The sequence below is a fragment of the Choloepus didactylus genome, chromosome 1 (assembly GCF_015220235.1).
Source record: "Choloepus didactylus isolate mChoDid1 chromosome 1, mChoDid1.pri, whole genome shotgun sequence".
In the NCBI taxonomy this organism is placed as follows: Eukaryota; Metazoa; Chordata; class Mammalia; order Pilosa; family Megalonychidae; genus Choloepus; species Choloepus didactylus.
Window position 1 is genome coordinate 168,902,622 of NC_051307.1, and position 27,145 is coordinate 168,929,766.

General features: G+C 36.3%; 1 protein-coding gene across 4 annotated transcripts in view; it reads right to left on the reverse strand.

Annotated features, from left to right (window-relative positions):
* Window positions 1–27,145, reverse strand: part of TBC1D5 (TBC1 domain family member 5) — a 739,731-nt gene that overhangs the window by 102,153 nt on the left and 610,433 nt on the right. For 3 of the 4 annotated variants that reach the window (XM_037845606.1, XM_037845577.1, XM_037845586.1), the window contains 2 exons: window positions 22,934–23,184; window positions 18,905–18,970 (listed from right to left, as the gene is read on the reverse strand). In XM_037845606.1, coding sequence (XP_037701534.1) covers window positions 18,905–18,970; window positions 22,934–23,184 — 317 coding nt within the window. The remainder of the gene's footprint in view (window positions 1–18,904; window positions 18,971–22,933; window positions 23,185–27,145) is intronic. The other variant, XM_037845596.1, reaches the window with a different exon arrangement.

Consider the following 27,145-nt stretch of genomic DNA (forward strand, 5'->3'; position numbering starts at 1 on the left):
AGGCATTTAGAATATTGGGAGCATCTTCCTGAATTAGGGCTTGATTAAAATCTTTGGAGTAGAAAAAACAAGATGGTGGCATAAGGAGTGGTAGGGTTTAGTCTGTCCTTCAGGGCAGCTAGTTAATAGCCTGAAACTGTCTGAAACAACTGTTTAGGGGACTTCAGAGACAAGATGTACATTGTACACCAGCCAGGAATGAGTGGCTGTGCTGATAAATCACAGCAAAGTGCTGTAAGTAAATCCTTCATGCTGTGGAGGCTGGTGCCCCTACCCCACAGGTACAGCAGGCTGACTCAGAGTCATGCCCTGGTGGCTGGTGGGAAACAGAAGCCCTTTCTTCTAATAGCAAGGAAGGGGAACTCAGCCAGGCACCAACTGCGGATATGATTATTGAATTCGGACTGCTGAATACCAGCTCTGAGCACAGATAAATTTACAACACAATTAAGAAAGAAACTAGGAAGCAAAAATATATGGCACAGTCAAAGGAACAAACTAAAACTTCAGATGAGATACTGGAGTTGAAATAAATAATTAAGGATATTCAAACAAAACTTCTAAACCAGTTCAATGAGTTGAAGGAAAATATAGCAAAAGAGATAAAGAATAAAAAGAAGACACTGGGTGTCTATACAGAAAAACTTGGAAACTTGCAAAAAAAAAATAAAAGAACATATGGAAATGAAAAGCACAATAGAAGAGATAAAAAATAAAGTGGAGATATACAACAGCAGGAAGAAGACAGAAGTAGTGAACTAGAGCACAAGATACCTGAAATTTTACATACAAAAGAACAGTTAGGGAAAAGAATGGAAAAACCTGAGCAGGGTCTCAGGGAATTGAACAACAACATGAAGAGCATGGATATATGTGTTACAGTTATCCCGGAAGGAGAAGAGAAGGGAAAAGGGGCAGAAAGAATAATTCAAAAATAATCGCTGAAAATCTCCCAACTCTTACGTAAGACATCAAATTACATGTCCAGGAAATGCAACGTACCTCAAACAGAATACATCCAAATAGACCTACTGCAAGACACACACACTAATCAGATTGTCAAATGCCAAAGACAAAGAAAGAATTCTGAAAGCAGCAAGAGAAAAGCGATCCATCACATACAAGGGAAGCTCAATAAGACTATGTGTGGATTTCTCATCAGAAACCAGGGAGGTGAGAAGGTAGTGGTATGATATATTTAAGATACTGAAAGAGAAAAACTGCCAGCCAATAATTCTCTAGCCAGCAAAATGGTCCTTCATAAATGAGGGAGAGTTTAAAATATTTACTGATGAACAGACATTGAGAGAGTTTGTGAACAAGAGACCTGCTCTACAAGAAATATTAAAGGTAATGGTTGATAGGAAAAGACAGGAGAAAAAGGTTTGGAGGAGAGTATAGAACCGAAGATTATCAGTAAGGGTAACTAAAAGGGTAGAAAAAGAGTGAAAAAATGAGATATATAAAATCCAAAGGACAAAATGGTTGAAGAAAGTTTTGCCTTTACAGTAATCATATTGAATGTTAATGGATTAAACTCCCTAATCAGAAGGCACAAGCTGGCAGAATGGATAAAAAAACAAAAAACAAAAAAGAAACAAAGAAAACAGGATCCATCTATACACTGTCTACAAGAGACTAATTTTAGACTCAAGGACAAAAATAGTTTGGGAGTGAAAGACTGGAGAAAGATATTCTGCCAAACAGAAGTCAGAAAAGATTGGGGATAGCTATACTATTATCAGACAAATTAGACTTTTAATGTAAACAGTTAAAAGAGACAAAGAAGGGCCCTATGTATTAATAAAAAGGACAATTCATGAAGAAGAAATAGTAATCATAAATATTTATGCACCTAGCCAGAGTGCCCAAAATACATGAGGTAAACACTGGCAACACTGAAGGGAGAAATAGACACCTCTACAATAATATTTGGAAACTCCAGTACACCACTCTCATCAATGGATAGAACATCTAGATGGAAGATCAATAAGAAAACAGAGATCTTGAATAACATAATAAATATACTAGACTTAACAGACATTTAAGAACACTGCACTCCACAACAGCAGGATATACATTCTTATCAGGTGCTCATGGATCATTCTCCAGGATAGACCACCTGTTGGGTCACAAAGCAGGTCTCAATAAATTTATAAAGACTGAAATGATACAAAACACTTTCTTGGATCATAATGGAATGAAGCTGGAAATCAGTAACAGGCAGAAGGCCTGTTATGGAGGCTAAACAACTCACTCTTAAACAATGTGTGGGTCAAGGAAGACATTACAAGAGAAATCAGTAAATATCTTGAGGCAAATGAAAATGAGAACATAACATATCAACACTTACGGGATGTGGCGAAGGCAGTGCTGAGAGGGAAATAAATGAAATTGAGAAGATAAAACTAGAGAAAATCAACAAAACCGGAAGTCGGTTATTTCAGAAAATTGATAAAATCAATAGACACTTAGCTAGGCTGACAAAGATAAAAAGATAGAGGATGCAAATAAATAAAATGAGAAATGGGAGGGGGACATTACTAGTGACAACACAGAAATAAAAGAGATAATGAGAGGATTCTACGAGCAACCATATGTCAATGAACTAGACAACTTAGAAGAAATGAACAACTTTCTAGAAACATATGAACAAACTACACTGACATGAGAAGCAGCAGAAGACGTCAACAAACTTATCACAAGTAAACAGACTGAATCAGTCATCAAAAGAAAAGACCTGGACCTGCCAAGAAAGAAAAGTCCAGGACCAGATGGCTTCATGTATGAATTCTACCAAGCATTCTAGGAAGAATTAGTACCAATCCTACTCAAACTCTTCCAAAAAATTGAAGACGAGGGAAAGCTACCAGACTCATTCTATGAAGTCGACTTCACCCTAATACCAAAGCCAACAAAGACACTATAAGAAAAGAAAATTGCAAACCAATTTCCCTAATGAATATAGATGCAAAAATTCTAAAAAAAAAAAATAGTTGCAATTTGAAGCCAGCAGCACATTACAAGAATTATACACCATAACCAAACAGTTTTTATTCTAGGTATGCAAGGCTGGTTCAACGAAAGAAAATCAATTAATGTAATACACCATATAAACAAATCGAAGGGTAAAAACCACATGATCATCTTGACTGATGCAGAAAAGGCATGTGACAAAATTCAACATTCTTTCTTGATAAAAACACATTGAAGGATATGAATAGAAGGAAACTTTCTTGATATCATAAAGGGAATATATGAAAAACCCACAGCTAACATCCTACTAAATGGTCAAAGACTGGAAGCTTTCCCTCTAAGATCTGGAACAAGACAAGGATGCTCACTGCCATCACTGTTATTCAATATTGTGCTGAAAGTTTTAGACAGAGAAATCAGGCAAGAACAAGAAATAAAAGGCATCCAAATTGGAAAGGAAGAAGTAAAACTTTCAGTGTTTTCAGAAGACATGATCCTGTATGCAGAAAGTCCTGAAAAATCTGCAACAAAGCTACAATAACTAATAAACAAGTACAGCAAAGTGGCAGTATACAAGATCAAAATGCAAAAATCAGCAGTGTTTCTATACACTAGTAAAGAGCAATCTAAGGAGGAAATCAAGAAAAAAAATTCCGTTTACAATAGCAACAAAAAGAATCAAATATCTAGGAATAAATTTAACCAAGGGCATAAAGGACCTATATACAGAACCTAAGATGGTGGGTAGGAGAGACAGGGCATAAAAACACCTCCAAGAAAAATACTAGATAAAAGCCAGAAAGTGACCCAGGACAACAGTTCCAGCTATGCACCAGCTGGACAAGGTCTGCTAAATCCACAGGGACCGTGCACTTGGTGAAACTGGGAGTCTGCATTCTGAAACGAGTGAGTAAGCTGCTGAATATCCGGCAGCCACACTGCGATGTGGGGAAACCGAGGGTTGGCGTTTGGAGGCAGACTAGTTCTTTTTCTAAAAAAACCCAAAAGCAGCTACAGATACGGCAGCATTCTAGAACCGCACAGTGAAGCGCGGCAGAACGGGCTGTCCGAACGCCTCAATACCTGGCGTGGAAGATAGCCTTTCGTGCACCTGCTGCTAACCGTCTTGGAGCGAGGAAGACAGAGGTGAGCCAAAAGGGGAAAAAACCACACCCCTTGCAGCCATCTTCCCGGTGGGCTGGGAACACTCCTGCCTGGTGCCGGAGCCACAGCCCAGAGCTGCGCCAAAAAACTCAGCGTGACAGGAAGTGTTTCCAGCAACACACGTACATGCCACAATATCAGGTGTGGACAGTAGCCTTTCGTGCATCGGCAGCTGGGAAGGCAGAGCGGTGCGAAAAAGGGGGAAATTAACATGCCCCATTCAGCCATCCTTTCAGTAGGATGAGAAAGCCCCTACATGGCCCGGCGGCCCAGAACTTCCCTTGAGGGATGGCGCACACTTGTGACGTAGCACAACCTTTCCTCAGCAGAGGCCCTAGAAGGGCACGGCTTGGAAGAGGGATCCACTCGGAAATTCCAGGGACCATAAGCCAATACCAAAGACTTGTGGGTCAGTGGCAGAGACAATCTGTGGCAAGACTGAAATGAAGGTTTAGATTCTTGCAACAGCCTTAAATCTCTAGGAACACCCAGGAGGTTTGATTGTTAAAGCTGCCCTCCCTTCCTAACCGCTCAGACACATGCCCCACATTCACGGTGGACAGCACCAACAACACACCCAAACTTGGTGCACCAATTGGATCCCACAAGAATCAGACCCCAACACATCACAAAGACAAAGTTGGGGAGAACTGACTTGAGGGGAATAGGTGACTCGCAGACGCCATCTGCTGGTTAGTTAGAGAAAGTGTACGTAACCAAGCTGTAGATCTGACAAATTAGAGATTCGTCTTTGAATAATCCTACATATCCTAAAAGAACCCAATCAAGTAAAGCAAATGCCAAGAGGCCAAAAACAACAGAAAATTTTAAAACCAGACAATATGGATAACCCAAATCCAAACACCCAAATCAAAAAAGATCAGAGGAGACACAGTACTTGGCGCAATTAATAAAAGAACTAAAGACAAACAGCGAGAGCATGGCACATGATACAAAGGACATGAAGAAGAACATGGCACAGGATATAAAGGACATCAGGAAGACCCTGGAAGAGCATAAAGAAGAAATTGCAAATAAAAAAATAGAGGATCTTAGGGAAATAAAATAAACTGTTGACCGAATTAAAAAGATTCTGGACACTCATAGTACAAGACTAGTGGAAGCTGAACAACAAATCAGCGACCTAGAGGACCACAGAATGGAAAATGAAAGAACAAAAGAAAGAATGGGGAAAAAAATAAAAAAAACGAAACGGACCTCAGGGATATGATAGACAAAATACAACATCCAAATACACGACTCATTGGTGTCCCGGAAGAGGAAGAGAAGGGTAAAAGTCTAGAAAGTGTATTCAAAGAAATTGTTGGGAAAAACTTCCCAAACCTTCTACACACAAAGCATAAATGCCCAGTGAACTCCAAATAGAATAAATCCAAATAAACCCACTCCGAGACATATTCTGATCAGACTGTCAAATACTGAAGAAAAGGAGCAAGTTCTGAAAGCAGCAAGAGAAAAGCAATTCACCACATACAAAGGAAACAACATAAGACTAAGTAGTGACTACTCATTGGCCACCATGGAGGTGAGAAGGCAGTGGCATGACATATTTAAAATTCTGAGAGAGAAAAATTTCCAACCAAGAATACTTTATCCAGCAAAGCTCTCCTTCAAATTTGAGGGACAGCTTAAAATTTCACAGACAAACAAATGCAGAGAGATTTTGCTAATAAAAGTCCTGCCCTACTTCAGATACTAAAGGGAGCCCTACCAACAGAGAAACAAAGAAAGGAGAGAGAGAGATGGAGAAAGGTTCAGTACTAAAGAGACTCAATATTGGTTCATGAAAGGACATTAAGAGAGAGAGGAAAAAAATATATCTGACAAACATAAACCAAAGGATAGGATGGACAATTCAAGAAATGCCTTCACAGTAATAACATTGAATGTAAATGGATTAAACTCCCCAATTAAAAGATATAGGTTGGCAGAATGGATCAAAATATATGAACCATCAATATGTTGCATACAAGAGATTCATCTTATATAGGAAACAAAGAAATTGAAAGTGAAAGGATGGAAAAAATATTTCATGCAAGCTACAGTCAAAAGAAAGCAGGAGTAGCAATATTAATCTCAGATAAAATAGACTTTAAATGCAAGGATGTTAGGAGAGACAAAGAAGGCCACTACATACCAATAAAAGGGGCAATTCAACAAGAAGAAATAACAAGCATAAATATTTATGCACCCAATCATGGTGCCACAAAATACATGAGACAAACACTGGCAAACTAAAGGATGCAATGGATGTTTCCACAATAATTGTGGGAGACTTCAACACATCACTCTCTCCTATAGATAGATCAACCAGACAGAAGACCAATAAGGAAACTGAAAACCTAAACAATCTGATAAATGAATTTGATTTAACAGACATATATAGAACATTACTTCCCAAATCACCAGGATACACATTCTTCTCTAGTGATCACAGAACTTTCTCCAGAATAGACCATATGCTAGGACATAAAAAAAGCCTCAATAAATTTCAGAAAATTGAAATTATTCAAAGCACATTCCCTGACCACAATGGAATACAATTAGAAGTCAATAACCATCAGAGACTTAGAAAATTCACAAACACCTGGAGGTTAAACAGCACACTCCTAAAATAAATGGTTTATAATGTAGAATATAAGGGAACTAGCGATAGAGAGCAATTAATGAAGGGGGAATGATAACCCAACAAGAACAGAGAAGGTATCGTGGGTAAACTGAATGTTCTGGGAATGCCCAGGAATGACTATGGTTTGTTGATTTCTGATGCATATGGTAGGAACAAGTTCACAGAAATGTTGCTATATTAGGTTATTTTCTTGGGGTAGAGTAGGAACATGTTGGAAGTAGTTATTTTAGGTTAGTCGTCCTTTTCTTACTTCCTTGTTATGGTTTATTTGAAATGTTTTTTATTGTGTATCTTTTTAAAAAAAATTTTTTTTGATATAGTTAATTAAAAAAATAAGTTAATTAAGAGTTAATGACAATCAGTGCAATATATGATACTGGAGTGGATCTAAGAATGGAGGAGAAAAGCTCAAAGGAGGCATATGGAAAAACTGGAACATAGAATTTAAGGTTTATATCCATATTAATTTTCTTGAATTAACTGCAGTTACGTTAATGACATAAGTGAATATCCTTGTTTGTAGGAAATGTACATAGAAGTGTTATGAGTTCAAGGAGTATGATATATGTAACCTGCTCTCAAATGTTCAGAAGATGATAAATGGGTAGATAGATAATTGATAGAAAGATAACAGATACAGCTGAAAGAAAGGGGGGGAGAGAGGGGGAGGGAGGGAGAGAGGAAGGAAGGAAGGAAGGAAGGAAGGAAGGAAGGAAGGAGAAAGAAAGGTACTGCAAAGGTAGGAAAATGTAAAATTGGTACATATGGATATCTGGGGGTGGGGGGGCATTGGAGTTTTCTGTATGGGGTTTGTATTGTATTTGCAGCTGTCCTATATGTTTGAAATTATTTCAAAATAAAAATTAAAACAAAAAAAGGACCTATATACAGAAAATTACAAAGCATTGCTAAAAGCAATCAAGGAAGACCTAAATAAATGGAAGGACATACCATGTTCATGAATTGGAAGACTCAACATAGTTGAGATGTCAATTCTACTGAAAATGATTTATAGATTTAATGCAATACCAATCAAAATCCCAACAACTTACTTTGCAGAAATAGAAAATAGCTAAAAATATCTTGAGATGCCTTGAATAGCTAAAAACATCTTGAGAAAGAAAAATGAAGTTGGAGATCTCACACAACCTGACTTTAAAGCATATTACAAAGCTACGATGGTCACAACACCATGGTTCTAGCATAAAGACAGATATACCAACTGTGTTGGTTATGAACCCTATGATAATCTGTTCTGTACCCCATAAAATACTATGTTCTTTTAATCTACTCTTGTGTGGGTAGACCTCTCATGGGTAGGACCTTTTGATTAGACTATTTCCATGGAGACGTGAACCTGCCCATTCAAGTGGGTCTTAATTAGTTTACCAGAGTCCTTAAGAGAGAGAGAGCTCAGAATCGACACAGACCAAGATGCTTGGAAATGCAGACAGAAAGACATTTGGAGATGCTAAGCTGTGAGATGAAATCCAGAGTTTGCCCCCTGGACAAGCAAGGACGATCCACATGAGCCGAGAGAAGCTAAGAGAGATGCTTGGACAGAAATGTCCCGGGACAAACAAACAGAAACTAAGAGAGAAGTTGAGAGAGACATTTCTCAGAGAAGCTAAAATATGCAATCCAGGGTTTGCCCTGGGAGAAGCAAGCAAGGACCCACAGGAGCTGAGACAAAGCCCAAAGACATTTTGTAGAAAGCTACTGAAACCAGGAACTGAACCTGGGAAAGAAGGTTCAGCAGGGCCAGCCATGTGCCTTTTCATGTGACAGAGGAACCCCAGATGCCATCGGCCTTTCTTCAGAGTCAAGCCTTAACAAACTGAAACACTGACCAATGAAATTGAATTGACAGTTCAAAAACAGACCCTCTCATCTATGGACAATTGGTTTTTGACAAGGCAGCCAAATCCTCTCACCTGACAGAATCGCCTCTTCAATAAATGGTGCTTGGATAGCTGGATATCCATATCCAAAAGAATGAAAAAGGACCCCTATCTCACATCTTATACAAAAATTAACTCAAAATCGATCAAAGACCTAAACATTAGAGCAAAGACTATAGAACTCTTAGAAGAAAATTTAAGGAAGTATCTTAAAGATCTTGTGATAGGAGTTGGTTTCTTAGACCTTACACACAACATGCAAGCAATGAAAGGAGAAATAGATAAATAAGATCTCCTCAAAACTGAATACTTTTGCATATCAAAGGATTTTGTCAAGAAAGTAAAAAGGCAGTCCACTCAATGGGGGACAATATTTGGAAACCACATATCTGATAAAGGTTTAATATCTAGAATATATAGAGATCCTACAACTCAACAACAAAAAACAAACAATTCAATTTAAAAATGAGCAAAAGACATGGATACACACTTTTCCAAAGAGGAAATACAAATGGCTCAAAAGCATATTAAAAGATGCTCATCTTCACTAGCCATTAGGGACATGCAAATCAAAATCACAATGAGATACTATCTCATACCTACTAGAATGGCCATTATCAAAAAACAAAACAAAACAAAACAAAAAATAGAAAACTACGAACACTGGAGAGGATGTGGAGAAACAGGTACACATATTTACTGTTGGGAATGTAGAATGGTGCACCCGCCCTGGAAGGCACTCTGGTTGTTCCTCAGGAAGCTAAGTATAGAATTGCTATATGACCATACAAATACTGTATTGTCTCACTAATATGAACTAACTACAATGAGCACACTCTGAGAGTTAAAAGAGCAGAGAAATCAGGTAATGGAAAGAGGACAGAGATTGGGCAACCAATGCTTAAGAAGTACAGTATGTTCAATAAGGTTGATTGTAAACATTTGGAAATGAATAGCATAATACTGAGTAATGGTAGCACAATACTATAAATATAAATAACAAAACTGAGTGTGAATATGGTTGAAAAAGAAAGGCTGGAGTTGTGTATGTCACCAGAAAGCTAGAGGATAAAAACTCAATGACTATATAACTGAGCAAAACCTAGAGTAGAGACTGATGATGGTTAATAGCACAAATATAAGAAAGTTGTTACATGAATGAGAACAAATGTATGTCATTATTACAAGGTGTTAAAAATGGGATGGTATATGGAAAAAATACAACTAATGCAAATTAAGGTCTGTAGTTAACAGAAACACTGTAACATTCTTTCATTAATTGTAACAAAGGCAAAATACCAAAGCTGAATGTAAATAAGAGGGAGAAATACAGGAGAGATATGGGATTTTCCTTCTCATTCTTTCTTTTTTGGAAGAAATGGGAATGTTCTCATATAGATTGTGGTAGTGAATGTGTAACTATGTGATTATACCAGAAGCTGTTGACTGTACACCTAGGATGGATTTTATGGTATGTGAGTAAACTGCTAAAAAATAATGGGGGGTGGTGGTGGTGGATAAGGGGTATGGGATGTTTTGGGTTTTCTTTTTTCTTTTTCTTGTTTGGAGTAATGAAAATATTCTAAAATTGGTTGTGGTGAGAAATGCACAACTATGTGATGATATTGTGAGATGGATTATACAGTGGGTGAATATATCTCAATAAAATTGCATTAAAAAAAATACACACACAAAAAACAAAAAAAAACCTTTGGAGCAGAAGATTATGGGAAGATGGTAGAGTAGGAAGCTCCAAAAATCAGAACAACCATTAAACAGGCAGGAACATTCTGAATCAACTCTTTCAAAACTCTGGAGTCCAGTAGAACACTGTTAAGCATCCAGGGAAAAGCAGAAGGAAGAGGCTGATCAATTACAGTAATACCAGTAAACTGCTCTCTCCACACAATGGTTACAATTGCCTATCGCTACCTCGAGGTAGGTGGCAGTGGGGGCCAGCTCCTGCTGTAATTTGCTGATGATCAAGTGGGACATAAAAATCCAGTTTCCCAAGATCTGGAGCGTGTGTGTGTGGGGGGGTATGTGTGTACCACTGTTGATCCCTGCTTTTCAATAGCTACTGTGGATTGCTGGGGGCCCAGCTCTAAGGGAGGCCATTGTTCCCACCCTCCCTGGACAAAGGTGGGAGAGGAGACTTAAAGAAAGTATGCTTCCTTAGAGCTGCAGAGGATAGGTGAAGGGCTGAACTGGCTGTGCAGGAGCTGAGTCAAGGAAGTGTAGCTTTGGGGAGCTGTGAAAGAAGTTCCTGGTGTCCTTCCTGGCCCCCTCCCTTATCCCCTACCCAGGGTGGTTTGGAGTCAGCTATCAGTCCCTTTCTTGGTCCTTGGCCTTGTTCTGGCTGGGAAAGACTGACTTGGGAAACTCCTCTCTGGTGTGCCCCACCTCTCAGAATTTGGCCTCCAGATAAAAGCAGCTTGAGACAGCTAAAGCAGCTTAAGAAACAAATGATGCAGGCATCCTGGGGCAAAGGTTTACCTGCTTTAAGTCCTACAGTGGAACACCCGGGAGAGGGCATTCAAACTCCTTTTAACAGGGGAACTCCTAAGGCCACTAGCAAGCACAAGTCCAGGACAAGACACAGACCCAGAAAAGACAGGGAGGACCCAGCACTTTGCATTCACCCTGAGAAGACCTTCCTTACAGGAGGGCTGAACTCTGAAGGAGAGCACCAACCAACACAAACCTTAATTTGCAAAGACAGTGAAAGGTGTTCTTTGCTTAGGTTTGATTGGTTTTCTTAGATCTTGACACTGAAGAAAATCTCTGTCATATAATCAGTCAGATACAAACTTAAGAAACAGAGAAAACATTTCAAAATATTAAAATGTACAGTGTAAAACAAAAGATTATGAGACAAACAAAGAAACAGGAAATGATGGCCCAGAAAAAGGAAGAGGATAAAAATTCAGGAAACACCAATGAAGAAGATTAGACTTTGGACAACCAGATAAAAACTTAAAAACCGATCATCCAGTGTGATTGTGAAAACCCTGTAGATCGTACTCCCTTTATCCAGTGTATGGATGGATAAGCAGAAAAAAGGGGACAAAACCCAAATGAAAAATAGGGTGAGATGGGGGGGGGGATTTGGGTATTCTTTTTTTATTTTTATTTTTTATTTTGATTCTGATTCTTTCTGGTGTATGGAACATGTTCAAAAATAGATTGGGATGATGAATGCACAACTATAAGATGGTACTGTGAACAGATGATTGTACACCATGGATGACTGCATGGTATGTGAATATATCTCAATAAAACTGAATTTAAAAAAAAAAACCCAGCTGCCAAGGACCATCATATAAAATAATTCTAAATGTTTTGTAAGTATATTTTTGGATTCCACACACTGCACAGTGGGTGTAGGGAATGTAGCTAAGCTAAATACAGAGAAGTTAGCCAATTGTCCAGGACTTGCAACTCAGGGGAGTTGTATTAGTCCTTATTGCCTTAACCTAAGCAGTAATTATCAAGATGTTATTAAATACAAATAAATAAAAAACTACAAAAACAAAACAAAACAAAACAAAATGATCATCAATATGTTCAAGGAGATGAAGGAAAATACAGAAAAAGAACTAAAGAGTTATCAGAAAAACAATGAATGAATAATTTCAGAATCTCAATAAAGACAAATTTTAAAAAGGAACCAAACAGAACTACTGGAGTTGCAGACCATAATAATTGATATGAAAAATTCCCAGGAAGGTTTCAAGAGCAGATAGGAGCTGGCAGAAGAAAGAATCAGTGAACTCAAAGACAAGGCCATTGAAATGAGTCAGGCTGAGGAGCAGAAGGTAAAAGTAGCCTTAGAGACCTCTGGGACACCTTCAAGTGTACAACATATGCATTATGAGTGTCCCAGAAGGAGAAGAAAAAGAAAGGGGCAGCAGAAGAAATAATCAAAGAAGTAATGACAAAAAAACTATACAAACTTAGCAAAAGATGTGGATATGCACATCCAGGAAGCCCAGAGAACACCAAACAGAATAAACTTGAAGAAAAATATACCCCATCAAATATTGATCAAACTGAAGAATGCAGAGGACAAGGATGGAGCTAAAAGGACAAGCTGCAAGAGATAAACAATGTGTTATGTACAAGGGAGTCCCAGTTAGATGAAGTGCCAATTTCTTGTCAGAAACCATGGAAGCAAGAAGGCAGTGGCTTGAAATATTTACAGTGCTGAAAGAAAGCAACCATGACTTTTATATTCAGAGGGACTTTCTTTCAAAAATGAGGGAGAGATTAAGAAATTCCCATATAAACAAAAGCTGAGGGAGTTCATCACCATTAGACCTGCCCTATAAGCAATGATAACAGGAGTTCTTTAGGATGAATGTAAAGGACATTAGACAGTGGTTCAAAGTGGCATAAAGAAATAAAGACCTCCAGTAAAGGTAACTGTCTGGGTAATTATAAATGCCAGTACCACTGTATTGTATTTTTTGACATGTAATTTCATTTCTTAATTCCTACAGATGCTAAAATGCAAATACATCTAAAGTAGTGCTAAGTCTATGGTTTTGTTCTTACAATGTAGAAAGATATATTTGTAACAAGTACAAAAAAAGGTGGAGAAATGGATGGGAATAGTAACAGTGTATGTGTATGTTATTAAGGTCAAGTTGGTATAAAATCAAATATGATTATTATATATTTAGTATGTTAAATTTTAACTCTATGGTAACCACAGGAAAATATATGGAAAATATATCTAGAAAGAAATGAGAAGGGACTCAATATGGTACAATACAAAAAAGCCAATAAATATGGAAGTAGGAATTAATGGAAGAATTGAGGGTCAAAAAATGTATAAGACTTAGAAAGACTAATAGCAAAATGGCAGAAAAAAATCCAGCAATTTAAGTAGTGACTTTATATGTATATGGATTATAATCTCTGGCCAAAAGGCAGAGATTTGCAGAATGGATAAAAAAATATGAGTCAACTGTGGTAGTTTGAAGCTGTATGTACCCAAGAAAAACATGTTCTTAAATTAAACCCATTCCTGTGGATGTAAACCCTTGTTGAGTAGGACCTTTTGATGAGGTTACTTCAGTTGAAGTGTGTCCCACCACAATCAAAAAGGGTCTTAATCCCATTACTGGAGTCCTTTACAAGAGAATGGAATTCAGAAGGAGAGAGAGAAAGAAACAAGAAGCAAGAAGCTGAACAGAACCCAGAAGAGAAGGAAGTGACCTGGAGATGCTGTCATGGGCCTTCTCATGTGACACAGGAACCAGGAGGAGGCTGAACAAGTAGTCAAAAACCTTCCAACAAAGAAAGATCAGGACCAAATAGCTTCCCAGGGGAAATTTATCAAACATTCCAAGAAGAATTAACATTCAATCCTACTCAAACTCTTCCAAAATTGAAGATGAAAGAAGATTCCCTAATATATTCTACAAGGCCAACATCACCCTTATACCAAAGCCAGATAAAGATACAACCAGAAAATAAAATTACAGACCAATAATCTTAGGAATATAGATGCAAAAGTCCTCAACAAAATACTAGCAAACTTAATACAACAGCACATAAAAAAGATTATACACCATGATCAAGAGGGATTTATTGAAGGTATGTAAGGGTGGTTCAACATAACACAACATATTAACAGAATGAGAGAAAAAAAAAACCCATATGACATCTCGATGCAGAAAAGGCATTTGACAAAATCTAGCACTGTTTTTTGATAAAGACACTTAGAAGACTAGTAATAGAAGGAAACTTCTTCAACATGATAAAGGGCATATATGAAAAACATACAACGAACATCATACCTAATGGTGAAAGACTGAAAGCTTTCCCGCTAAGATCAGGAACAAGACAAGGATACCCACTATCACCACTGTGATTCAACATTCTACTGGAAGTTCTAGCTAGAGTAGTTAGGCAAGAAAAAGAAATAAAAGGCACCCAAATTGGAAAGGAAGAAGTAAAACTTCTAATTTGCAGATGACATGAGCCTATATATAAAAAAAAGTCCTGAAAAATTCACAACAAAACTCTTAAAACTAATAAATGAATTCAGCAGTCTCGGGGTACAAGATCAACACTACAAAATCAGGAATGTTTTATACACTAGAAAGAACAATCAGAAGATTTCTTGAAATCAAGAAAAAAATTTTCATTTATAATAGCAACTAAGAATCAAACATCTAGGAATAAACTAAGCAAGGCTGTAAAGGACTTGTACATGGAAAACTATAAAACACTGCCAAAAGAAATTTTAAGAAGACCTAAATAAATGGAAAGACATCCATATTCATGGATTGGAAGACTACCTACTGTTAAAATGTCAATTCTACCCAAAGCAATTTACAGATTCAACGTAATCCCAATCAAAATTACAACAACCTTCTTTGCAGAATGATAAAGACAATCATCAAATTTATATGGGAGTCACTGGTAGGTCGGTCCTTTTGTTTTTCCATGCACTCCGAGCTATGATGAGAGTGATGCAGCCCGAGAACACGCCTGCGTGTGAGGGTTTCATGCTGTTTGCATTGTACTATATTGAAACGGGGATCAGACGGTCACTGCCCACACACGTTTTTAAAAAGAAACCTTCACCAAGGGAGCTCTTGGACTCTGTTTTTAAAGCCTCCTGAACCATGACTTGGAGCTGGCAGAGTAGGCTGTAGACTTGAGCACTACCTATTAACATTCTGTTCAAGAAATTACAGTTTCCATCCATTCCAAATTGTAAATGCTAGTTTTTTTTCCCAATAAAAAGACCATTAACTTAAAAAAAAATTATTTGGGAGTGTAAGGGGCTGCGAATCACCAAAGCCATCTTGAAAATGAAGAACAAAGTCGGAGGACTTGCACTTCCCAATCTTAAAGCTTATTAAAAAGGCACAGTAATCAAAACAGCATGGGACTGGCACAAGGACAGACATAAAGACCAATGGAATTGAACTGAGAGTTTGGAAATCAATCCTCACATTTATGGCCATCTGATTTTTGACAAGGGGCCAAGAACACTCAGTTGGTAAACAAGTCTCTTCAACAAATGGTGCTGGAAAAAACTAGCTCTCCATCTGCCAGAAGATGAAGGCAGCCCCTACCTCACACAATATACAAACATCAACTCAAAATGGATCAAAGACCTAAGTTTTAAGATCCAGAAATTTCAAACTCCTAGAAGAAAACATAGGGAAGCATCTTCAGGACCTTATGTTAGGCAATGGTTTCTCAGACTTTACACCCAAAGCACAAGCAACAAAAGAAAAAAAATAAACAGGTCCTCATCAAAATTAAAAACTTTTGTGCCTCAAAGGACGTTATCTTGAAAGTAAAATGACAACCTCCAGTATAGGAGAAAATACTTGGAAACCACATATCTGATAAGGCTTTTTTAATATCCAGAATATACAAAGAAATTATTCAGTTCAACAACAAAAAGACAAACAACCCAATTAAAAAATGGGTAAAATACTTGAATAGCTACTCCTCCAAAAGAGATACACAAATGGCCAAAAAGCATATAAAAAGGTGTTCAACATCATTAGCCATTAGGGAAATGCAAATGAAAATCACAGTGAAGTGCCAGCACTACCACTAGAATGGCTACTATTAAAAAAATGGAAAATTACAATTGTTGGAGATGATATGGAGAAATCAGAACACTCATTCATTGCTGGTGGGCATGTAAAATAGTGTTGCTGCTATGTAAGACAGTTTATGAGCTCCTCAGAAAGATGAGTATAGAATTACCCTAAGACCTGGCAATCCTACTTCTAGGTATATACTCCAAAGTACTAAAAGCAGGGACTGGAACAGATATTTACATATTGATGTTCACAGTGGCATTATTCACAATTGCCAAAAGATATAAGCAACCCAAGTGTCTGTCAACCAATGAATGGATAAATAAAATGTGGTATAAACACACAACAGAATATTATTCAGTTATAAAAAGGACTAATGTTCTGATACTTGTAACAGCATGAATGAACTGTGAAGACATCATGTTAAGTGAAATAAGCGACAGAGAAAAGGACAAATATTGTATCATCTCACCGATATGAAATAATTAGAATAAGCAAACACATGCAGTCAGAATCTAGAACATAAGTTTACTAGAGGATGGGGGTCTGGGGTAGAGGTAGGGAATAGGGAGTTAAGGCTTAAAATGTACAGAATTCTATCTAGGATGGTGAAAGGTTTTGGTAATGGATTGTGGTGGTGGGAGCACAACCCTATGAAAGTAATTAATAGCATTGAATCATGTATTTGAATTTGAGTAAAGGGGGCATTCATTGTATATATGTTACTAAAAATATCCATATAACTGCACAACACAAATAGTGAACCCTAAGTTAATTATAATAATGTGCTTTCATCAATTGTAACAAATGTTCCACACCAATGCAAGGTGTTAATAATAGGGTGGTATCCGGGAATTCTATATTTTATGCATGATTTTCCTGTAAACCCACAACTTCTCTAATTAAAAATAAAAAATAAAAAATAAAAAAAACCTTTGGCACTCCCTACCACCTATATGAAATTAAAAATGGTGCCAATATTAAAATGTAGACAACATTAAGGAAATCTAATACAGTGCTTCTTTTTCACTTGAGGATTATTTCAATGTTTTGTTTTTTGGATGGGAATATCAAATATCAAATGGTTTCTAAAAGTTGCTGGTACTCTAAATATGAGCTGAGTTTCCATCTTATGACCATGAGTTTCCATATGACCATGAGTTTCCATTGTCTCTGCAAGACATGGGTATGTCAGTTCTGGGGGAGACAGAGGGAAGATGAGACTGTACCCAACATACCCATGTCTTGCAGAGAAGCCAAGGATCATTCTGCCACAATTAACCTCGGGGTAACAAAACACTAGGCAAAAATTGGCGGAGGGGCTCATACTTTAATTTTAGCAAACAAATTTAACTCAACTGACTTCTCACCATATCAGATGATCACACTGGTATTCATTTAAGTACAATAACTGACAAAGCTAAACAGAAATCATTTGGAGATCATCTGCCCTTTTCTATTATTCATACTCTATACTGTACTTGATTATGGAAGCATATAGTAAACAACAGATCACTGAACACCTTTTCATGGAATCCCCACGCTGGAAAAGCCTTTAAAAGTCATCTGATTCAATTATGAGAATACAGCCAGAAACTGTACCTGTGAAAGAGAACTATATAGAGAAGATGACACTCTATTGCCACAGCGTGTTTTTTGTTAATGTTAATTCATCAATCATCTCCTAATCACAGTACAATTTTTTCTGTAACTTATAAAAAGCCATGAATTCTATGAAGACATATCATTATTAGAATAGTATTTTAATCTTACTAGGATGATTATATTATGTGATACTTTAAATTAAGGAAAACATGACATGAATTTTATTTATTACTGCTTTTTTTTATTCTGACTTAGAACGGAAGATTCTTAAAGTTACAGGGGACTTTCACAGATCATTTTTGTCTAGGTTTCTACTTAATTCAGAAATCCTCTCTAGGGCATATTTCATCTAAAAGATTACATAATAAAAGACTAACTGGCAACTTTAAATATTTACATGTTTTAAAATTCCATAAGAGGTGCCAAAAATGGATTACTATTTTTTCTATTTCTTATATAAATGATTTTTCTAGATTTTGAACAAACTGATATGGTATTAAAATGTTCTCTCCATATTCTAAATATTGTTAGTCTATAGAGAGATTTGTCATACTGTGCTTTAATTCTGTTAATATAATTCATAATACCAAGTCTGTATTTAAAACATTTCAAAATCAGGCTGTAATTCTTTTAGGTAAAATATAATAAGTACCTCTGGCTAATCACAGCATACAAATGTCTAATCTCAGAACTAAATTGTCAAATACCGTCACAGAGTATCTGCAACAAAAAGAACACCTCATTATGAGCTGCCACACAAAGTGTAGTATTAAAATGACCAAAAAACATATGGGGTGCAAGGAAAGAGGCTGGTGCACACATCACAGCCAGATTCAGCATCACTAAGCTTTGACATGAGAGGAGAATTTTATTCTAAACAACAGTGCCACTTAGTGGCTGAACAACAGTAAGTGAACTGATACACAGTATGAATGGAAGGTGGACAAAGTGAAAAATGGGGTTGGGAGAAGGCAATGATAATAATACTGCAGGCCAAGAGATATACTACATGGCCATGGTAACTGTACCTTGGAGGTCAGTTAGAGTCTGGACAGGAACAGAAACCTGAACATCACTTCCTGTAACTACATTGCCTGGATTTCATAAGAAAAAATAATTAGATTTCATAAAAAAGAAATAATCAGTATTACTTTTCTATCACACATAATTCCACAACATTTTCATCAACCTAATTACTAAAAATAAAGTACAACAGAAAATATGGCAAAAGCTTAAAAAATCAATATAAAATATTTTTAAATGGAAATGTCATTTATTAAAAAAATAGGCATTTTTCTGAAGTTGATATCCTCCTATATGAGACAATTTATTTTTAACTAAACTTGAAACCAATTTCTTCAGTGATAAGATAAAGATCTAAATAAACTATATATCAAGTGAAAAGTTCTAATTTCATATTAAGTAATGAAAAGATTTCATAAGTTACCACATGTACTTACAAATGTCAATGTGTAAAAATAAACCTGTGAAATGCATACCCTTTAAACTTGATACACTTATTACAGGCAAGATATCATTTACAAAGTGGAATTATAGTAAATGCTTAAAATAAAGAAACATTCAAATTCAAAAGCAATTAAAAACACAGACAAAAGAAATAGCTGGAAAAAAAGAGGCCATTTTAAGAGCATTAGGAAAGTGAAGCAAAGGGAACTTAGGAGATTTTGAAAAGAACTCGGGGGGCACTAACATTTAGAAGGAAGAGTTTCGGGTTCTTTGATTTCCTTGGATGGCAGCGTTCAACATGTGAGGACACTCACTGTCAGTAGAATAATCTCTAGGTATATCACCATCTGAAAGCTTATGCTACTCAGAAATTAACAAGCTAAAAAAATGCCTTCTTAAAAGGCACCACATTTTCTATGTATAATAAGCTTGCTTCCCCTCTGTTTTTTATACAATAGTAAAGAAATCAATTTTTTAATTAAGTAACACACACTTGGTGCCCTGACCGCAATTATGGTTTACAGCATGCCCAGCTCATCTGGAAATTGTTGGGTTGTAATTATATCCTCCCCATCAATTAACGGTATCTACATTTACATTCTCCTAAAACTGAAATAAAATCTATAAACAGTACATACCACTAAATAAGGGACAAAGAGCTTTTAATGGAACTAATCAGTTCCTGAATTTTCATACAATATTTATATTATTTCATAGTATAATACTGGTAAATGGAGCTTTCTGTATATTTGCTGGAGATTTTTCAATTCTATGCCTGCCACCCATTTTTCTCTGCTGCTTCTGGATAGCCTATTAGTGTGTATTTAGAGACTAAAATCTCATTTTGATATTAAATATCACCAAGAAAATCATGGGGAACCATTTGTATTGCCTCTTCCTCTCTTCACTACCCCACCCTGAACACATCTATAAACCACAGAATGCATTTCAAGCAATATATGTGTGAATTTTGGGTTTTCCATACAACTTTCCCCAACATAAGTACAAATAATTGAGAGTTAACTATGAAAATCATAAGTGTTTTCATCTTCAAAAATAACCATTTTTCAAAACAACTTTCAAATTTTCCAGTTAGATTACCCTAAAAAGGCTATTACATTATCTTTTCTCAAAGGCACTAAGTAGACGGCTGTTTTGAGATAATTAGAAGTCATATCCTCCTGACAGACTAAATATTGCACTCACTGGTCTCTGGAATCAGGTGACATACTTGCAGATTTGTCAGTGCAATGGCAGAGCAGGAAACTTGAGGGAAAGACCAGAATAAAGAACCAATTTTCAAGAATTATTTTTCATCACAGTTAACAAATATATCTTTCATGAAAAGTATCATATATTTTTAGACCTGTGAGTCTTGCTAGGAATCAGTCCAAATCTCTGGGTGAGGAAGCAGAGGGTCAGAGTGCTTCAGGGTTATACTCAGGGTCCCATGGTGGGTGAATGGAGGAAGAACATCAAGCTACACTAGCTTCTACTTCTATAAACTGGTCTCTTTGTCTTTTACTCTATTTTACTCAAACTTTTCAGTAGGGAGAGACATTAGCAGGAATATTCATCTCTGAATATGAAGATAGAAAAGCTTTTCTGAGAGATTGACATGAGAGGAATGAACCAGAAATAAAATAGAAGAGTTGCCAAACAAGGCAACTTTCTTTCAGCAAAGGGATCAGTTACAAAATGCCCTAGTGATATTCATGTTCCAAATACTATGCTTAAGTGTGCTGTTGTCTCCTTATAACTGGGGACTTGGTTTTCATCAATTGTTCCATCTCCATGCACTTCCTTTCTCACTTACTGTGATATTAATACTTGACATTTCCTTAGAGACACAACTTTATATTTCTGCAGTCATTTGGCTTGGTTCCTCAGAAAATTTAAGCTACAGCATTAAGAGATTCTCTGACTCATTTGCCTGCCATCAGTTAGAATTACTATTGACTACAGCTTGTTATCAAAGCAATATCGAAATCATATTTGTTTAGAACAATAAAACAGTACAATTAAGAAATATATAAAATAACATTCATTTCCATTCTGGAAGTGGGCATGTCTCCTGGCATTAAAAAACATTTACAACATGTTAATGATTTGAAGTCTCTTTTTCTTTAAATCATGTGTGATAATACTACATTAAAACAAGAACTTAATTTTAAATGAGATATTCTTATGTAAGGTAATTGGATGTGCTAATAAAAAATTAAATACTAAATTATATAATGCTTAATATTTCATATAGGCAAAGAAATATAGAAGATAAAGTGATGTAACAATAAAGGAGCACATACACACACACACAGTTGTACACACACAGACACATACTCATTATTTTACAGCATTAGGGAATGAAAGTCCATTAACTTAAGTTTACCAACTTAAATGCCAATATTTTAAGATTTTAATAATTTTGGATGCAATTGCTTCTTAAACAGAGTACATGGAACATAGTTTAAGGATTTCTTACTGATTCAATATTATTACTATTATTGTCAACACTACTTATTGAACACTGATATAACGCAGGAAACCTTTGAAGACATGAATGAGGCAAGTGTCAGGAAGTTTGCTGTGACACTAAATGGCCCCAGATTACATGTTTTGTGAGGTTTTGGGATTGCTTTGTATAGATTTTCTGCCATTGTGGTACTACTTCTTACTTCTATAGTACAGATAGATAGCAAGAGCCCACCACTAAAATTCAAGGTAGCTATTTTTAATCTGCTATGAAAAAGCAGACTTAATACATCATGTCTCTTTGAAGAAATGAGTATAAATGTTCTGAGTAAGAGCCAGAAAGGAGTTCTCATGAGTAAAGCGAGGGAAATGAAGCACTGGAAAGAGCCATGAACTAGCAAGGAGCTTACCTGAGTCCCAGTGGCAGGAGTGCTACCAAAAAGTACTGTGATCCTGGACAGATCACTTGCTCTCTGGGGTCAGTGCCCTCCCTCATCAAATGAGGGATTGGACTGGATGATCTCTTAAGTTTCCTGTGCTCTAATATTCTGTGGTTCCAACTCTTAGTGCAAGGACACTTATTTTGGATGCTCGAGATATTGTTTAGTTTTTTTTCCCCCTAAGGTTCTCTTTTGTATTCTTCAGAAGTAAAGGAGCTGGATAAGAGTGCAAGGTTTGTGGTACACTTCCTCCAATGACTGCAATGCACTGACAAATGCTATAACTAGTAAAGCCCATAGTATTGGAACTTCCCATTTCAGATTTTCTTCTTGTCAGAAGTATTATTGTACAAAGTTAGCAGAGAACACAGTCAACTGATCTCAAGTTCTGTGTTCTGAAAGTCCATGACATTATACTATATGAGTATCTATAAGCCATAAACGAAAGTATACTAAGATATAAAAGTTAAAAAAATACCTTAACAAATTACCCGGTTAAATGTTCTTAATTAAGAAAAATAACTAATATTCTAACTTAAAAAGGATTGAATATAACAAAGTTTAGTTATTAATTTTGCATTAATTTCTATTTCCAGGAGGTTGGTTCCTCATAGGTAGAGGAAATCACAGGCCACAGTGCTAGTGTTTTCTTTAGATTTACTAGAATTTTTTCCTTACCTTTGTTCAATTGCACTGGCATGCTTTCTGATTTCATCAGCCTCTGCTGCTGTTGCTGTTGTAAATGATGCCTTGGGGCCTCTGCTGAGGTCCTGGTGGCAATCACAGGGGAGGAGCTGCTGCTATTCCCACCTGGTACTGGGCCACCCGTACTGCCTGGGGCCACTGCTGGGGAAATCAACTTTCTTCCAAAATTAATCAGGCTATTAGAGACCTTATTTATATTCAGGGGTGCACCTTTGGCATTGATCCTGTAAAATAAAACAGAAATTGAATGGAGAGAAATTATTTAAATTAGAGGATATTCTATTTCACTTGATCCACTGGTATAAAAACATGGCTTATCAACTTTGAAAAAGGCCATTTACTAGGTCAGCTACACAAAGTGAGAAGTGAAAACAAAGGATAATGATAAAAGCACAGAATAATAAAATAATGAGATTCTTAAAAAAGTGGCTTATGGAAAAGTCTTATTACTTCTCATTCACTTACCCAACAAATAGGGCCTATTATTTTGTCAACGCTGTGTAAGTTCTGGAAATACAAATGTCTAACAAAGACATAGTTCCCCTCATGGAGCTTCTAGGCTAGTAGAGGAGAGTTATATTAATCAAATAATCACATTTATAAATGTACAATTAAAACCGTGATGAGGTACAGAGCTGGGTAAGCCCTGGAGCACTCACAGAATGAAATACCTGTGAAGCAAGGCTGAGAACAGATTTTTCACAAGCCCTGGAATGTGGAGACTAGGCTAAATTTAACCTGAATTTGAATAACAAATGTGTCTGAGAACCATGAAGTAAATTCATAGAGTTATGCCCAGTGCCTAGTTCAATCATTTGCAATCCACTCACCCCCACCCCAGCACTCTGTATCCTCTCCTTCCCTCACCCCACTTTCCTGCTTTCCTTTCATCATCTGACTATAAAATTCTACTTATTTATTTGGTTATTATTTGTCTAGCTCCTCCAATCCCCATTTGAATACGAGTTTTGTGAAGGCAAGGATTTTTGTCTATTTTGTTAATTGCTATACTGTCAGTACCTAGTACATTGTAGATGCTCTATAAATATTTGTTAAATGGTGACAGCAACTACTCGTAGTCTATATTTTCACCTGTCACAGTGCAAGAAGAGCCCCTGCTCTCAGTCTCGGCCGGCCTCTCCATCTGTGTTCTGGATCCCATCTCCCCATCTCCTCTGACCTTTAAAGACTGTTAGGCCTGGAGTCCTCTCCTACATCATTATTTAATCCTTCTCTACTGTATCATTTCCATTAGCATACAAACACAGAATATATATATTTAAATATAGATGTGTTCACTCATATGTATATATACATGTATATAAAACAACTGATTTTTCTCTTGAACCTTCATTTCTCTCCAGTTACCATCCATTTCTTTCCCTACTTACAACCTAGTTTTTGAAGGAGGTTTCTTAACTTGCTACTTCTGGTTCCCCAATCTTAGGCCCCCTAAGTCTTGTTGTGGCCTTGCTATTGCTCTGAAATCATTGCTCGAGGTCACCAATAACTTCCACATTGCAGATCCAAAGGTCTATTCTTATTTTACTCTACTTCTCAGCAGCAATTAACTCCCTTAACTACTCTCCTCTTTCTCATGTACTTCCTCTCTCAGCCTCCATGATTAGCCAGCACCTGTGCTGTAACTGTGTCAGAGGACACCAAGTAAACCTTTGTTAAATGAATGATTACCTTCCAGATGATTCATCATCTTGTAGTATTTCATGGCTCTTATTTTGAAGCCCAGTTATGATTATAAATTACTGTAGTTGTAGAGGGCAGTCCAATTCCAGACAATACTAAAGTTTGTATTTTTATTGCCTAACTCCTTAATAAGCATCTTTATTAATGAGCTTTGCTTCTTTTTCATAAGTGGGAAACTGGAAACCAAGTTTGAGGGATCCACCTCTTTGATTTTAGTTATCTTAAATTTTACTATCATTTCCTTCTCCAACTTCTACCTAGGAGCACTTACATGGGTAATTCTCCTAGTTTTTATATATGGCAGCTGTGTCCTTGGCATTACTAGATAGAGCTCTAAAACAAGATTGATCCATGGTTCTACAATAAAAAAGAAAGAAGACTATTCTTCTTCCTTCTGTTAAGTTTTCTCTACTGGTACTAGATAGCATTATGGGCAAGGTATTGGAGACTCACATTGCTTTGGAATTGGGACAAATGAAGTATAAAACCTAGAATTCAGCTATTTAAAAGAACGATCTATTAATTTAGAGTTCAATGAAATGTGGGAAAAAAATCATCTTTCAAATGGCTCCTTTCGTATCAAGTTTCATCTTTAAAGAATTGAACCATTTAATATCCTTCCCCAAATTACTGAAAATAAAGTTTCCTAATGGAGATAATGGCATACAGTGATTATGTACTTAGTTTTGGTTTCCGTCTACTTTCTAATGAAGAAGAGCATTTTTATTATACAGACACTATGTGGTTAGCTACAAAGAAAGCACTCAATACATGTTTATTGAGAAAAAGAATAAATGGAATGAAAATAACTCAAATTCTGGATTAAGGAGGCATTCACCTCTGACACTGTATTCCACTCTGAAGTCTTCATGCATTCCCATTTCTGTGAGTGTTAGCAGAAAGAAGAGCTATCATGATATTGAAGCTCTTTCATATTTTAGTTTTGTTTGTCTTCAAGTTAAGATTTATAATTCACAAATATGACAAGTTATAATGTTGCTACCCTTTTTTATAAACAAAAATGTTCTAGTCAAATTCCCATTTTGCTAGCTGTAAAATTTTTTATGTTGATAAAAGTGCTAAGAAACTGCTAGAGCATTATCAAGAGAAATGGTTAATGCATCTTCATTACTACTAATAACCACGAAACAGATAGATCAAACCTATGCTCAGCAATTTTTCAATCTGAATAGCTCTTAAAAGGGATAAGCATGGTTTTTCCTTTTTTTGAATATTTTCATTTTTTAATGATTTTCCCCTCATCTACTACCAACAGCTTCCAGAAGAATATTTTCTTCTCAAAACAACTGTTCAAGGTGACTCCATTTATTTCAGCATATAACAATTGTAAACCATATGCTTTTAGGGAAAGCATTCTGTCCATAGTTTGTTTGTTTTTCAGGCACAACAATTTTTGTGCCGATGACCTGAGCAAACTTAGCTAATTTAGATCTGAAATATGAATAGCAGCATTTTTCACATGAAACACTAAATAATTTGCAACAGTTAATATTAGCATTTATGTGTACTAGTAAGTCATGTGTGCTAAATTAATGAAAATTAACACAGTCATCTGATATCTGATGGACACAGAAAATTGGATTGGATTAAAGATAGAGTACAATATGTAAATAAATAATGTTGAAATAAATAGCAGGAGGACTCTGGAGTTAACAAGAAATTGAATATCAAATATAATCAGAAATAAACTCTATGTAATCAAAGTCTTTTATTACTACTGTCTATTACACATTGTTATTTAAAGTAGTACTATCTAGGAGGGATTGCTCTGAAATCATGTCAAGACCTGGATTTTGGCACAACCTCAGTTGGCAGGTTAAATCAGTAGAACAGGGGCATTTTCTGAGGATCCAAGAATCCCTTCAAAATACCTGTACCACTGCACAACTCTGACCTGGCTTCACTGTTAGGCCCCCTTTGCTCACTTTCTGAAACTGAAAAGGATTGACTCTTCCTGTCTCTTATTACCTCTTGTCCTCTGGCTTTCTTACCCACACTACTGAAAGAGTTTCTCAATTGCCTGTGTCATGCTTTCTTAATTGCCTGTGTCATGACCTGTTATCATTCAACCTGAGAAACCTTTCTGAAGCTTTAAAACCATTATTACCTCTTTAAAATTTCTCCACACCATTTCCTCTCCTGGTATCCAAATCTTGACACCATTGTGGTTTGCTTCCTTTCTATCTGTATTTTAGGTCTGATATTAAGTAACTAACATTTATTTATTTTACTCTTTTGAAATAGAAATTTGTTAGATACTTGTATTTATTTTTGTTAAAGAATCAGTTTTACTTTATTATCAATTACTATTTATTTAAATATATATAATTTATATTTTTCTTTGTTATTTATTTTTGACTCATCTATTGTTTCGCTGCATTTAAAAATTTCAGATGATTGGGTTTGTTTATGTTTAAATATATTGGTTCTTTTGTTTCACTGAATAAAAATGGAAATATC